Source organism: Thermobia domestica, chromosome 4 (assembly GCF_964235325.1).
Source record: "Thermobia domestica chromosome 4, izTheDome1.hap1.1, whole genome shotgun sequence".
Classification (NCBI taxonomy): Eukaryota; Metazoa; Arthropoda; class Insecta; order Zygentoma; family Lepismatidae; genus Thermobia; species Thermobia domestica.
Window position 1 is genome coordinate 121,412,585 of NC_137457.1, and position 15,323 is coordinate 121,427,907.

Below are 15,323 nucleotides of genomic sequence, written 5' to 3' on the forward strand. Positions count from 1 at the left end.
CGTTTGAAGAAGAATTGAGGAAAATATTGCCTTGCCACAAACAACACCTATATTATTATTATTATTATTATTATTATTATTATTATTATTATTATTATTATTATTATTATTATTATTATTATTATTATTTTATTATTATTATTATTATTATTATTAACCACTAATGTTGCCTACCTTTATTTGCAATGCAATGTGTTAGTAAAAGCAAATCAAAAACCACTCCTCGCAATTCACGCTCCCGAACATGAAATACATGATTTACAGTTCTCTGTGTTAGGGGTAAGCACATTTATTATATTATTCTTTCAAATAACACGTTCCACAACTTACTTCACTTTCAATGTGTAATTTCATATCATCACTAACAATCATCTTGTTCCGATGGGAAAATAACCCCCCCTCCTGAAAAAAAAACCTGACCGTAGCGAAAGGGCGTGAACCTTCTTTATGCGATTAATCGAGTCCAATATTTCAGAAAGTCCCTGCACACAAATATTTCAGTAAAAGAGGAAAGTTATTCAATCTTTTTGAATACCTATTTATGGGCGAAATTTGGATCCCTTGGAAGTTTTTAAGAGTTTGAAGGGCTGCCATTTTGAACATTTTCGTCTGATTTTTCTGGTTAACGACCTCTTCAAGATATTTCAACTATTAATGTTTGTGCCAAGTTTCGTCTCAATCCGCTGAAGATTAGAGTGGTTATGGCATTCACAATTAGCGTTATATATATACAGATAGATAGATAAATAGACACACAGACGGAGAGAGAAAAAGTGTTTTGCTCCCTTCTCGCATCTGTGGTGCGTCAGAGCTAAACCGGACCCCTTTGCAAAACGTATTGACCAGCCTAACCTAAACACAAAACTTTTACTTTCTAACGTAGAAACGTGGTCGGGAGGTGTAAGGCATGTAGAAATTGTATTTTTAATAACCATGAGTATGGTCCACTTCCATGTTTTTTTTTTTTTACTTTTTGCACCTACATCGGAACGTTCAATTTTTATTCTTTACTAATTGCAAATGGTGTTTACATTCAAAGTATGAGGAATTTTAATGGCATTTGTTCGGATAATCTTCTCTTTTGAAATGAAGAAAAGAATAAAAGCAATACGCAAAGACAAAAAGTATGATCAGTACTAAACATTACCAATAATAATTGCTACGAAAAAGTAAATACGACCTCTTTAACCATCTCTCATGAGCTGTATGTATTATTAACAAAATTTTTTAAAGACGTCCTTGACGGGGATTCGAACTGGCGTTCTTCGCCTTTTTAAGGCAGCAACTTAACCACTACACCAAGATCATGGCGTGGTGAACGTTTAGATGTCGGCGTATTTGTTGTATTTGTGTTTTATGTTCCCGCTTCGAAAATTTTTACTCTTTTTTCTAAGTTTAACAGCTGTTTCTGGCTTTCTCTTTCGGTGTCGTCCTTTATTTACACTATGCACTATTCGTATTCAAAGCTTGTGCCCTTCTGCAATGTCTTATTCAGATAAATCTTTTCTCTTTGCCCCTCAGTAAACATTTGATTGATTTAATTCTCATACTCTCCATGGATGTAGCGCAGGAATGCCAGACTCGAAAAATAGGTGTACATTTACTATCCTGACAAATAATACATAATACTAACAATTTTTGTAGTGATTCATACAAAATTCGCAGAAAAGATAACTGAAAACAAAGTAAATACATGGCATAAATTTTATTTGTTCGAAAAGTAATTCGCATGTTATATTTACTTACGTGCACTTTTTTATTATATTTCTATTGATAAATCTGTTTCCATATACATTCAAAACCTTTTAGTCCATTTTGATATATAGTAAAAATTAAAAAAATGACAAAGGATTATCTTAAAATGGTATAATATATTATTGCCGGCTTATTTTGAGATTGGTGATACGCAACCACGTAGCACACGTTGCTTCACTGAACATATCACTGCACTATACTTCAATTACAAGGGATTCAAGACGGGGACTTGGAGTAATGCCCTGTAGAAGGATTCCTTGCAGTTTTGTATTCTTAATGTGGCAATAACGAATTCATGCCTCCGTCTGGATTACATTATCTCACGCTTCCTCTTTGCAGCATTTAATGTGTAATTACTTGAAATGCGATAAATTTAGATTAACACCATTAAATTGGTGTTTCTGCGAATGTTTTACTATACTTTCATTAATATTGGAATGACTAGTTATGTTAATTGACCGTATTACTACGTAATGAATATTAAAAATGTATAATCACTGAGTTACAATTGAGTCGTGCTTTCATAACAAATTTTCTCTAATTTTTACTAGAACGATTACATTGTGAACCGCATAGGCTAAAGGAGATATTTATATAATTATTTCACCACTCCTTGTAGAATTCGTAATTTAATCACATATATTGTTCACTCTCGATTTTTAAGTTGATTCGTTCATTATACGCTGCCATTACAATTGATATTCACAATGAGCGTTCTCGTGGTTTCAAACTAAATTGTATTATTTCACATACATATGTTGGCGTAAACTAAAATATTAATTCCATAAAGCTACACTAACTCAAACACTTATTTATTCAATATATTTCACTACATCGTCAAGGATTATCATGTAACGCCCCTATATAATCTGGCTAGAATTGTAATACTGGTGTAATTTACAAGACATCTTGTAATATAATTGTAGTTTGCAACCCTGTAGAAACATCATGCTCGCGGTCGCACGCAAAGAATTCTGAGTACCCCGCCAGAACATGGAAGAATAACAGGATGTAGTGATACTACATGGTCAACTTATTTTGCCATATCTTCGTTTATAATTCTCATCTGCATTTTAGAAGTGTGTTTAATTCACATTGTGTTACATAGAACATTTTACGCTAGTTAGTCTCGGTGACCAACATAAATTTAAGCAGTATTTGAATGGTGTTGGGACGTAGACCTTCCTTTTGTTCCACCACGTGAGTTGAGATTGTGTGGAATTTTGTTATGTTATGTACAGTGGTTTAGTAGAAGCATATTCTCGTATCTCGTGTGCTATCGGTGGAGTGAATTTGTCATCATGTCAGTAGTAGCATATAAACTTAGTCTGCAGCATAAATTAAGGCTCATCATGCATAGTTAAGCTCACGTCAGCGGTCCCCAACCCACCCGCGTCTTCAACTAAATAACACAATGGTTAAGTATTCTATCTGCCTTTACCAGTGGCCTACATCAATTCTGTTCTCAACTATGGAAGTCCACGGATCTTATTGTCAATGTAACAGTGACAAGCTAGTTTTTGTGAATGTGTCTTTAGGAAGCAGCCAACGCAACATGTTTAGTGACCAGTCAGTATTGATATACTCTCTTCACACCATCATGAAAGCCATGAATTCATCTAGCAGCAACTCATGCTTATGTAACCGTATAATCAATCTGAACAATTCAGTCCATTTACGTAGTGTAAAAGCAAAGATGAAGCAAAATGTCATTTAAGTGAGATATGGCTTTGCGCTTTGTACGTATATAGTTTCATGCCATTGAATTTACTCGGACACGTTTTCTCTGGCGTTTCTTCAATGTGTTAGTTAAAGTAGCCAGTCTTGATTTTGTTTTGATGACCCAATGTCTTGTACTTACTACATACTTTACGTATGTATATCACATTAAACCAGTGTGCAGCCACCGTATCATCGGAATTGCCCAGTACTACCCAGGAAGTGGATGTGTCACCGGCTTCTCCCTGCCCGGAGAAGGTTATTTGCAATGAGGACATCTTCTTACAAACAGATTTCAGTTATGGGTAGTCAAGAGGATCAACGTCGTAATAGTGATTCGTTAATTTGTCCAAGATCAGTATATTATGTATGTGAGTGATGCATTAGTTCGTGTGTCTCGTGCAATTATTCTTCTCTCCTAAAGTGTTGCTCATTTGTGTAGCAAGTGCATCTAAGAAAATAATAGTGAAATATATTTATCCAATGTCTGCAAGTAGGGTAAGTACCCAAAGGATATGCGCCTGCCCTCGCAGCTGGCCAGTTTTTCTGCTTCATAGAGAGTTCATCGCTATTTCTAATGATTCATTTTTATTTCGAGTACGTATTGCACCCAGTTGTGGATTTGCACGTACATAATTTACATATTGTCTTTGCAGATAATTATGTTTAACTTACACAAGTTTTAGTTGTGTTATAAACATCTCATGAGTAAGATAATGCACATGGATAATAATTGTCGTTTCAGATCATCACTGCTAAGCCAAAAGCGTATCGTAGCCATTTAAAGTTTGCTTGGCCACTTAGAATAAGTTGGTTCCGTCTGTTATCCTCTTGAGTTATACTAGCCATTTTACAGCTAATTCAATTCTCTGCGGAAGTCATGTTGTTCCTTCTCCAGTTCTTTTTTTCTTAATCTCTGTCCGAAGGTATCCCTGCCGCATTCTTGGTCTACAGTAGATTGATTACATGGGTCTATATTATAGTATGTCACAATGTCAATTATAGCCATATTTGGCAATTTGTCCACCTGCTGTCCACCCTATTGAACCCTACGTTTACTATGAGTAATATTAATATGACATGATGTTTCTTTTTAAAAAGGGTTAATTTGTTTTTTAATATTAAGTCAGTCATGTATGATGTTTAATTATAACAATGTCTTATCCAACCCTATGTCCACCCGACTAGTCGTGGTTCTCAAAGTTAGATTGCTCGAGCTATATTTTTTTTAAGTATGTACTAAAGCCATGTATACTGATCAGCATAATGTTCTATTATTTTGTGTGTATATCTTCTGTGTATTGGTTTATCAATGCAGCATGTTTAATTCTCTCAATATACAGTACAAGCCTGTTTTGTTGCATGACTGCGCAAGTTCAAAAGTCACAAGAATTTTATTTTATTTGATTCTAGTCTCAATGTAAAGAAAACAACATTATTCCATTTCTACGTGCATAATACTCATTGAATAATTTTACTTGTGGAAACATACATAGTTAAATAAATATTATAACCCATATAATCCCACTCTTTATATTTAGAGAAACCAAACCCCACGAGTGTATCTTTGGAAATTAAGTTTTGGTTTATTATCAGGTAAGGAAATCATGACACAAGAAAAGGGCTGTTCTCTGTGCACTCGTAGAGTGTACAGCTGGCAGTCTCGCTCAGGTTGGATTCGTTTGCCGTTTTCTTTTTTTTTAATTTTTGTATTCTTAGGATTTTTTGATGCAGGTTTATGTTTTTGTGTGTTATGTTTTACTTCATTCCATTGTTCCCAGCAGTTCACAGGTGGCGACCCCTTTCGTATAACTATTAACTCGGTGCTCCGGCACTGGGCGTTAAACTTAGCTGTGGCTTTTCAGGGATTAGGGCCCTCTGGGGCGCTACAATCAATCCTGTCACAGATTCTCTTCAGTATCGATATGAACGCTTGCTAATTTACTTCATGGTGGCGCCAGAGTGCTAATCCTCGCGCTTTTAGCACAAAGTGTTCGTCTTCCTAAGCCTATTAATGACAAAGAGCAACACCAAAATATTAAGGGAAAATATTTCTTTATAGGTAATATGCGTTTCACACCTGTTCGTCATTTACATAACGCAATCAAAGTACCAAAAACAATACAAATAAACGTAGATGACGTCTACTACTCCTGAACTAGTTTTTTTTTAAAGAAAGAATCCTAGCCACTTCACATCCCATTGTCCCTTGAGCACGTAATGCAAGTCGCCACGGTAAAGCGTTGCCAACACGTTTAAAAAAGGACAGCACCATAATATAAGGTTTGCGTCAACGTATTGTGCAGAGAGCCTTATTTCACTTCAGATTGAGCTGAGTGGGGAATTTAAACAAATGGAATTGGAGTCAGGGAGGGCACACACTCACAACACAATGAGGTGTTTATGCTCTGAGAAGAATTGTTTTATATATAAAGTTCCTGGACAATAGTGTTTTTCTTTTGACGATATAATGACATATTTAAATATTGTCTTAGCGTAATTTGATTTTTGTACTAGAACGGAAGAAAATATGTCGTTAAGAAAAAAGGATGAGTCTTGGAAATATTATAATACGCTGTCTATACGTTGACATCTACAAACATTAGACACACAAAATTTTGTGTTTCAACCTTCATTTAAAATAACGAAGTACGTCTTTAATAGCTATTTTAATATTTGACCTAGAAGAGAAGAAAAAGAAATAAGAAGTTGCAATCATGATAATCAGATTTCTCCGTCTCGGAATCCCATAAGGCACGAAATTTATAGTTTGAGCTTTTCATTTAAAATAATTAAATATGGTTTTCATCGTTTCTTGGTACCAATCATAAGGGAGGGAAGGTGATGGGGTGCCTTACTAAGATGCCCATACAAGATGTTTGAATTTCGTACGAGACTTCGATTTTTAAAACAAATTCAATATGAATTTCACCATACGACAAATCAAAGTATTGCCAACAATAACGCCTTGTGATGTTTGCTATACATATGGTGTAACTTATGGAGGAGACACAGTTCACCACCCTCTCCAACAATAAATGACGCCTTTGCTACGTATACAATGCTGTACATCACAACCTCATTTATGTTGGATAGAAATGAACGACACTAAAAGAAGCGGTAAGCACATAACCACAGAAATAAACGCTATCTCTCTGCATTATAGATCTCCAAGCCATTTATTAAACAAATATAATTTTCTCTACTTTAACGTCTCACAAGTACATTCTTTAACTTGACGACAGGTGATTAATAAGAGAGAATGATTGTAATGTGTTGTTCAAACCGGGAATCGAACCCTGAAATACGTTCAGAGAAGCCACATATGCTAGGGAATAGACCAGCGGGCAGGACCTGATGCATTTGTGACCAAGTGGCTAATGGATGTGGTCGTAGTACCAAACTTGTCTAGTCAGAAACTCGCGTTGCCAAACCCAGCTGCCTATAATTTATTTTTGGTCAAAACCTTGCCGAACGAAACCTCATTCCCCAAACTCTTACCATAACAACTGAACTTCATAGGTTCAAATAACAATAATAATAATAATAATTGAATTTATGGGGAAATATCCCCTCTCTGTACATGTAAATAGAAAGTTTTTTCCATTCGGTATTTAATAATAGGCCGAAGAACTATGCATCTGAAAATTTCGTTCAGTCTTTCTTGGCTAGCCGTAACACCTGAATTCTGAGATTTATCGGGGAATATACCCCATCCACTCCCACCAAATACCCCAAGAAGAATATTTTAAAATTATTTTCTTTAGCAAGACTTTCGGGAGATCAACTTTCCAACTTTTATTTCATTCGAATATATTTTTTAACGAGTATGCTTCCTGTCACCCCCCGTAAATTTCGTTCCAATTGTCTGAGTTCTTCTAGCCTAGCCAAAAGGCCCGACATATAGGATTTTATCAGGTCACATGTACCCTCAACTCCCGCCAAATAAAAACAGAAAATTTTTGAAAAATTATTTTCGTTCTCAAAAGATTAGGTAGATCAAGTTTTGCAAGCTTTATTTCATTTGATTATTTTTAAAGGAGTATCCCTTATATATGGGTAATATATTTTTATTCTAGACGAAAGAACTATGGATTCTGTAAGGCTCGTTCCAATGGTCTCACTCCTTGTAGGTTAGAAGTAAGACTCGTCCATAGAGTTTTATCGGAAAATATGCCCTATCCACTCTCGTCAAACAACCCAGAAGAATATTTTAAAATTATTTTCGTTCCCTAGACATTAGCAAAATTAAATTTTGGAAGCTTTAATACTTTTGAATAGTTTTTGAAAGGAGTATGCGCTCTGTCATTCCTTTTATATATGTAATGGACTTTTTTATTTTTAGACAAAAGAAGTATGGATTCCTTAAGTTGCGTTCAATAGTCTCATTCCTTGTAGGTCAGCCATAAGACTCTTCCTGTAGAATTTTATCGGGAAATATGCGCTATCCGGTCCTGCCAAGTAACCTAAGAAAAATATTTTAAAATTATCTTCGTTCTCAAGACATTAGGGAGGTCAAATTTTGCAAGCTTTATCTTAATTGGGTAATTTTATGGGCATGCCCATGACACATTTCATATATGCAAATAGAACGTCTTTGACTTTCAATTGTAGCCCGAAGAGGTGTAGATCCTGCACATATCGTTCAGTGGCGGTTTTAGTGGGTAAGCCGGGTTGGCACGGTTCTACCCAAAATATCTGAAAATATATAAATGCTAAAAAAATACAATAAAGATTAAATATATCTTCTACTATTTGTATTAATGATAGATACTTACTCATAATATCAACCGCTACTGGAAAAGTAATTTCCTACTGTCATTAATCAATCAAAATGTATATGTATCCATAACCGAGAAATATTACCCAAAATTATAATACTAAAGTCGCTCCTGGTTCCGTTCCAATCTACTCATCCTAGCCTTGACCCAACATCCGAATATTTACTGAAGGGTATTTGCTAAAAACTGCTTAGTAAATATTTTAAATATAGATGGAAAGAAAATATACACTTATCTGTTGAGATTCCACTACTGTTTCGTAGATTTAAGTAAGAGCACCGTTTAACACAATAGTAATTGTTAAACTACACACTTGAATACAAAACAGCACTAATCTTCATATAAGACATGGAAGGTATCAGGCTGCGCCTTGCATTGTCAGAAATTTCCCATAAAGTAGTCACCTGTGCTTGACGCAAAGATGCCAACCCGCAGTGGACGTTTCTTCTCATTGTTGTATTTCGACGTGTTACTTTTTTGTGTTTCTTTGTTTCTTTCTTTTTCCCCTAAGGTCTTTTAGGAAATACATGATGGGCACTAGAGATACTATGGGCCATCATACTGTTACATGATGAACCACTATGAAACGAGAGAAGAGTTGAGCTGTTAATTAGTATAAACGCATAAACCCAACAATGTATAGGTGTTAAATACATTTGACGTGAAACCACAGTTTAGAAAAATTCCCAAAATACTCATCTTTAAAAGGTTCCCCATCCTATTTCCAATTGATTCAGATATTTCTCTAAACTTGGGAAGAAATCCCCCAAGTTGACTACACTGATTGAGGAAAGAGAACTGTAAGCCCCTCGTCTCCTCCACCCCTCTTTGTGTATTTTTTTCGAAGGGTATGAAGTTTTAGATATATTGTTGGTACTGAAAGCTTTTACACTTTGCAGGCGTTGTTGGTTCTAGGACCCAACAAACATAGTGAAATACTACATGGGATATCTTGGAAACTAATTGGTATAAGCTTCAGATGCCTCCAGCATCGTCAACAAAATATAATGACAAACATGTCCATATGTAAGTCAAATCTTTCTAAGAGCATTATTTCTGGTCGAAGAATTGCTCCCAACGAGGTCGGTTTGACGGCATATGGCTAAAAAGTTATCCTTTACGGGTTTGCGTGTCTGTAAATGTGTACACATTGTTAATCACCTGATTTTGCACATACGATCATACCACGATTTTCGAATTTAGGTAAGGAAACATTCTTAATTATCAATTAATTAATTTATTTGAGATTTCTGCAAATAATCCATATTATATTGCAACTTTAGTTAATAAGATTTCCCCAGAAGTGATTACATAATTATTAGTTCATACGTTTTAGTATTCACAGTCTAATTTAATGTATAATAGCATAATAAAAGTTATCGATATTACAATTGGAATTACAAAAAAGTTACATATTAACAGTTATTCTACTATCCAATTCATATGTTTCTTCCAGTTTGTGAAGGCCAAAATTTTAGATATACAGTTATTTCCGGGAGTGTACTATATTTATCCATTAAATGCAATCAACTCAAACGGGAATGAATTTCGTATAAAGGAAACCACTCTTCATGGAGTAAATATCCAAAACGGGAGTTCTGGTTAATTCAGAAAGAACCTTATAATTTACAATGATTATATATTAAATTTAGGCTTAAAGTCAACAATTAAAAGTTGACTTTAAATATGTAGTTATAAAGTTTTCATTTTTTAAGTCTATTTTTAAAATTTAACTCATTTGTAGGAAAAATGACAGTTTTATTCTTTCCAGTATAAAAGCCTAAATATGCATATAATGAGTATCTAATGTATGTTATTTTCTTACAACTCATTTTGGTTATAATAATATTATGTGTTGTAATTATATGTGAAGAGATTTAAACATATCGTATATTATGACGCTCGTCAGGAATCTCATCTGAGTTGGACACAATGGTCTCATATATCCAGTCCACGAATGACCCTATGTGGACATAAGCAGCGGGTGTCCTTCTATAATAGCAGTCATATGCACTATCCGCTAAACCTGTTATCACACCAGTGACTGCTGGACAGATTAGGGGACTTCCTGAATCTCCCTAAAACAGACAGATATTATTATTTATATATAGAATACATTTGTATACTTATGTTCAAAACTACAGAATTGTACTTTAATTTTTTACAGATTGATTTTGCAAGAGGCAGTTTGAAATACAGTATCTTCAAGCAGATATACTTGAATCATGATCACTTCTATTAACAGGGTGTAAAATATAGGGAAACATTTATTTTTATTAGATGAGGATAAATTAATACCGTGGTGCACAGGTTGGAATATCATAATATTAAACAAGTAAATAATATAACGAAGTGCATATGTAGGTACATAAGTATTATTATTTGTGTTAAAATAAAGTCAATTCAATTATTTATACCAATAACATACCAATAACACTAAATAAATAAATCCTATCATAAATGATTACTCTCTTTCACAGTTACAGCTTTTACAAGTAACGTTGTAACTGTACACTTTAAAAATAGGTAGAACTTTTAATCATTTTAGGATAATGACTTGTTTTCTTTACTTCTGCAAACAATATACATTAAATATCCTCTAATAATAATTTTCTACAAATGTATTTGCAATATAAAATAGTATTAAGATGCTATTCGTTAAATGTTATTATGTGCTTTCTGCAAAAATTAATGGACAAATATTTACCCTAGTCTCTTAACTAGTATAATATGTTCAAATAAATACATAAATACATAAATACCTAAATAAAATAATACTTAAATACATAATATAACACAGTGCGATTTGAAATGTTAAAGGTTTGGAGAAATGCAGTTGGAAGATAGAGCTAAAAATACATTATAATTCATCGCGCGTTTTAAATAACGTTCGAGTACAAACAGTTTATCGTAAAATAAAGAGTACGTTTCGAAAATATTTTTGAAAAGGGTTCTATGATTTTAGCAGTTAACAATCTTAATGACGTTCGCCAAACGAGTAAAATATTGGAATGCAGCCTGTGGGAAGTGGGCAGATTAAATCCGTGAGCAAGTTTATAATATACGGTTACTGCTTTCCCAGTCACAGTTAATCCAACACTCACCTCATCTTTATCTCTCTTTGATATGTGTGAAGTGCTCAATATATGCTCAGAAGAAAAATATATTTTGCACTAATTCATTATGCACTAATACTTAAAACAGAGCTCATTTTTCATTACTTGGAAACATATTTCTTCTTGTAATGTAAAAAATCTCTTACTAATGTAGAGTTTTCTAAAGTTATTGATTAAACTACAGCAGCATCAATATTGTATTATGCGTTTAAGACGAATAGTGTTATAACCTTATTATTATCTATTTACATTATGTTGCTTCTTTTTCTGGTTTGCACATTCAACTTCTGGTACAATTGCCGAGATGAAGTAAGGTAATTACGTTCAAACTTCGCCGATTATTCCCCAGGAAAAATGCTGCCTAAAATTTTGACAGTCATCTCAAGTAAGTTTGAATATCACTGTTACGAGCATTTGTACCAAGACCTTAAACTCAACTAGCTGTCGCTGCCACCCTTGCTAGACTGTTTTCGAATTCACAGTTAATAACAAAGCAAAGCAGTCAATTAAAAAAGAACATTATATTAAAATCCGTCAGTATATTGCACATTTTTTTAAAAATCTTCACTCCATGAACTAAAAAATCTTGGTTGAATTATAGAAGTAGAATGGAAGCGTTTGGTAAGCGCGTAAGAAAAGTTCCTATGTGAAAATTGGACTGGTACTAGGGGTATGTAGGTATATGCGTGTATTGTGTGTAGAAACAAGATGAAGCATGCTTTGTCCTCTTCTTCATTTTCTTGTGAAAATTGTCGTTGTTATGTGAATGGTTATAAGTGGTAGAACTCATTCATTCTGATAGGGACCTGTACAAACAAGATGAAACATGTTAACTGCGCCCCATCGTTGAATATGATGATGCAGCAGACAAGCTTCCCATAGAAAATGGGTTCCACCTGAAAATTATTATTGAAGAACTGTTGATGATGCTGAGATAAATCAATTTTGATCTTGGTTGCTAAGGGGGATGTAGCATTTAATGCAAAGTCGCTTTTACAGGAAGCATCAGATTAGATTATGTCTAATGGAAGTTAGTATGTTCTTGAGGTCATATGTCAAACTGATTGTGGATAATGTATGACGATGCTACGGTCCTGAATATTTGAAGACGTAGTTGAAAATTGAACTCTGCTTTGATTAAAAAAGTGGCTTTGAAACATTAAAGCCTGTAATGACATGATTTCATATAATAAAATCTTAGATTTCACACTTCTTAGATTTCATATAATAAAATGCTATTCATACTATAACATTTTTTGTCGTTAGGAATTCACGTGTGTGTGAGTGTGTGTATGTGTGATAAAAGATTGTATAGGACTAGAAAAGATTATATCTAAGTTATAGTGGATACAGTATGGATGTGTTCAGTCATCTTCCGGTGAAATCAATGTCTGCGGTCACTTGCTGTGTTTATTAAAATAGCTGAGTAAAAGCAGAACTTAGAACTATTAATATTAAATAAACAATAACATTTAATTTCCACGTTTCGTGAATATACCCGTAGCATTAAAACTACATGTTATATCTTCGTTTAATTACAAACGATCTCAAATGAAAACAGAGAATACGGTGTATTTACTTACCAAGAAAACAACTGATACAAAACAATGAACCGTCGCTCTAAAAAATTCGTAACTTCAAGCTTTAAAGACTTAGAAATATTAATAGTAAATAAACCATAATATTATTTAAATTCCACGTCCCATGAATATGTCTGAAGCAATAAACTCAATGTTATATATTCGTTTAACTCCACTGTTTTTGTTCTTACAACTACATAACTTATGCATGTCTTTTATTTTACCAGTGAATTCAATGTACAACTTAGAGAAGGAGCTAACCTTGAAATCACTTACATTTATGTGTCCTTTATAACTTTAAAATTCACTGTCATTACCACGTAAGTGTTTCTCGAATTCTTTATAGTTAATAACCCGTTGCTGCCAAGACGGTGCTCCAGGGACCCACAAGTTTCTGGTCCACTGGTTCCATCGAAGTAAATGTAAAACGCAAATGCGAAATTCATTCTGTCACAAGAAGTGGTTTGGGAAAAAAATATACTGAAAACAAGTGATAATCATGCTACATTTTCGACCTCCCTGCTCAGTATGTGATGATTGCCGTTTTCTCAATCAAGACTGCCCGCATTGTTTGTCATATTAAATTGAAAATAAACATGCTGCTATTTGGAATAAGCTTCTTAAAATAACAGCAGCAAGGGTCGGGATTTAAAGGAGAATGACAGACGACTTTATGGATTTTTGTCTTTCGGATTGATTGTTACCTAGGATTTTCTCGTTCCACACTACTCCAGGGAATGGAGGTTGTTGTTAGCACACACCTGTAATGTCAGAATCTAAAATCACTTTCATCATGTCGAGGTGAATTCTTCCTGCATTCTGCACACCCTGAGCTCAAGATCTCTGAATGAGCTAAGTTCACCTCTTCTTTCCTTTTTATAAAACTTTAATATATAAAAGCGTGCCGCAACGTGTTCCGTAGTTTATAGGTCTGCAATTATTTTGCTTTTTTGTGGTTTCCACAACAGGCCATGCATCGCTTAAGCCAAGGAGGGTTGTAAATATTAATGACGCAGTTCGTGGTTCAATTGAGATACGTGTGTTCAATTTACCACGCTTTCGGCACCGCATATCTCACTGTATGTGAATTTCAAAAGAAAAGAAAGCATCAGTAAAGTGAAGTTATAATTGTTATTGTAACACGAAAGCGTTGTTAAATCATGCATTGTAAGCTCAAACTTACATATGTCAAAAGTGTACGTACAAAAGTCATGTTGAAATATTGTGACTTACGTTTTTTTGTGAAAGGTATGACGGAGTACTAGAAACGTATTTGCCAAGCCCATATTTTCAAAAGAAACATAGATTGTATTTAAACATTCTAATGTATCTATAGCAAACTAGCTCAGTTTGCAGAGCGTTGGTTTCGCATTCGGGAAGGCGTTGGTTCGAACTCGTTGCCGAATATTCTGATTAGCGTTTCTCATATTTCAATCAGGAAAATTTCAGGACGATACCTAGTAAATAGGCTTTAGTCAATACCTACCCAAGTCCCTCCCTTTGTTGTTATTGTTAAATACTCCGTGTCAAATGGCCATTGAACTATATGAAGTGATTGTCAAACAAATGCATTTGTACTTAATTTTTGGTAACTTCCATAAAAATATCTACAAATAGCGTAATATTTTGTAATTTACCAACACAATTTTCCTTTCTTTCTTTTGTAACATTCAGTGATATAAGACTATATTCGTGCTAAAATACAAGTTTTATATATTACACAGACCGCAAAGTATTTGAAATATTAAGTTCACTACAAATCCTGTATTTGATGTTTTATTTGTATAATTTATATTATTTTGTTGAAGAAAACATCAAATAAATGCTGAGAACTTCTACGAAGTTTTATGTTATTCCATCCTGCTTGAAAGTAATTTTAAAAAAATCAAAATATTTACAATATTTTTAAAAATTTATTCATTTATATGAATTTCCCAGGTTTAAGGTTATCTTTTCTTCTGTCTGGTTAAAAAATATAATTTTACAAACTATATGCAACTTAAAAATATAAATGCTATTTAATATTAAAATATGTACCTCAAAAATGTACTGCTAAATGAAGTGGTTGAATGTCAAAAATAAAAAGGTGATTATATGATCAACATTTTACTTTTTCTGAGGGGGCCCCTGACCAATGTCTGCCCGGGTAACCGCCTGGCCTTGTTATGCCACTGAACTAAATATTACATGACAGAATATGTAATTGTTTGTATGGATGATTCGTATTTCACTTCCGTTAACAGGTGTCGTGGGAAACATGTCTGGAGTCTTGAATGAGAGCAGATGCTGAACGCTGAACTAAAAAGATGTATCACTTGTTCTGTGATAAAATAATATAACGAATAACATTACGGTGTGTGTGTTTGTTTGTT

General features: G+C 33.9%; 1 protein-coding gene across 1 annotated transcript in view; it reads right to left on the reverse strand.

Moving 5' to 3' along the window:
- Positions 1-9,489: 9,489 nt before the first annotated feature.
- The window catches only part of LOC145683352 (trypsin-2-like), a 275,021-nt gene continuing 269,187 nt past the window's right edge, over positions 9,490-15,323 (reverse strand). The window contains exon 6 of the mRNA XM_081754690.1: positions 9,490-10,333. Coding sequence (XP_081610816.1) covers positions 10,133-10,333 — 201 coding nt within the window. The 3' untranslated portion in view covers positions 9,490-10,132. The remainder of the gene's footprint in view (positions 10,334-15,323) is intronic.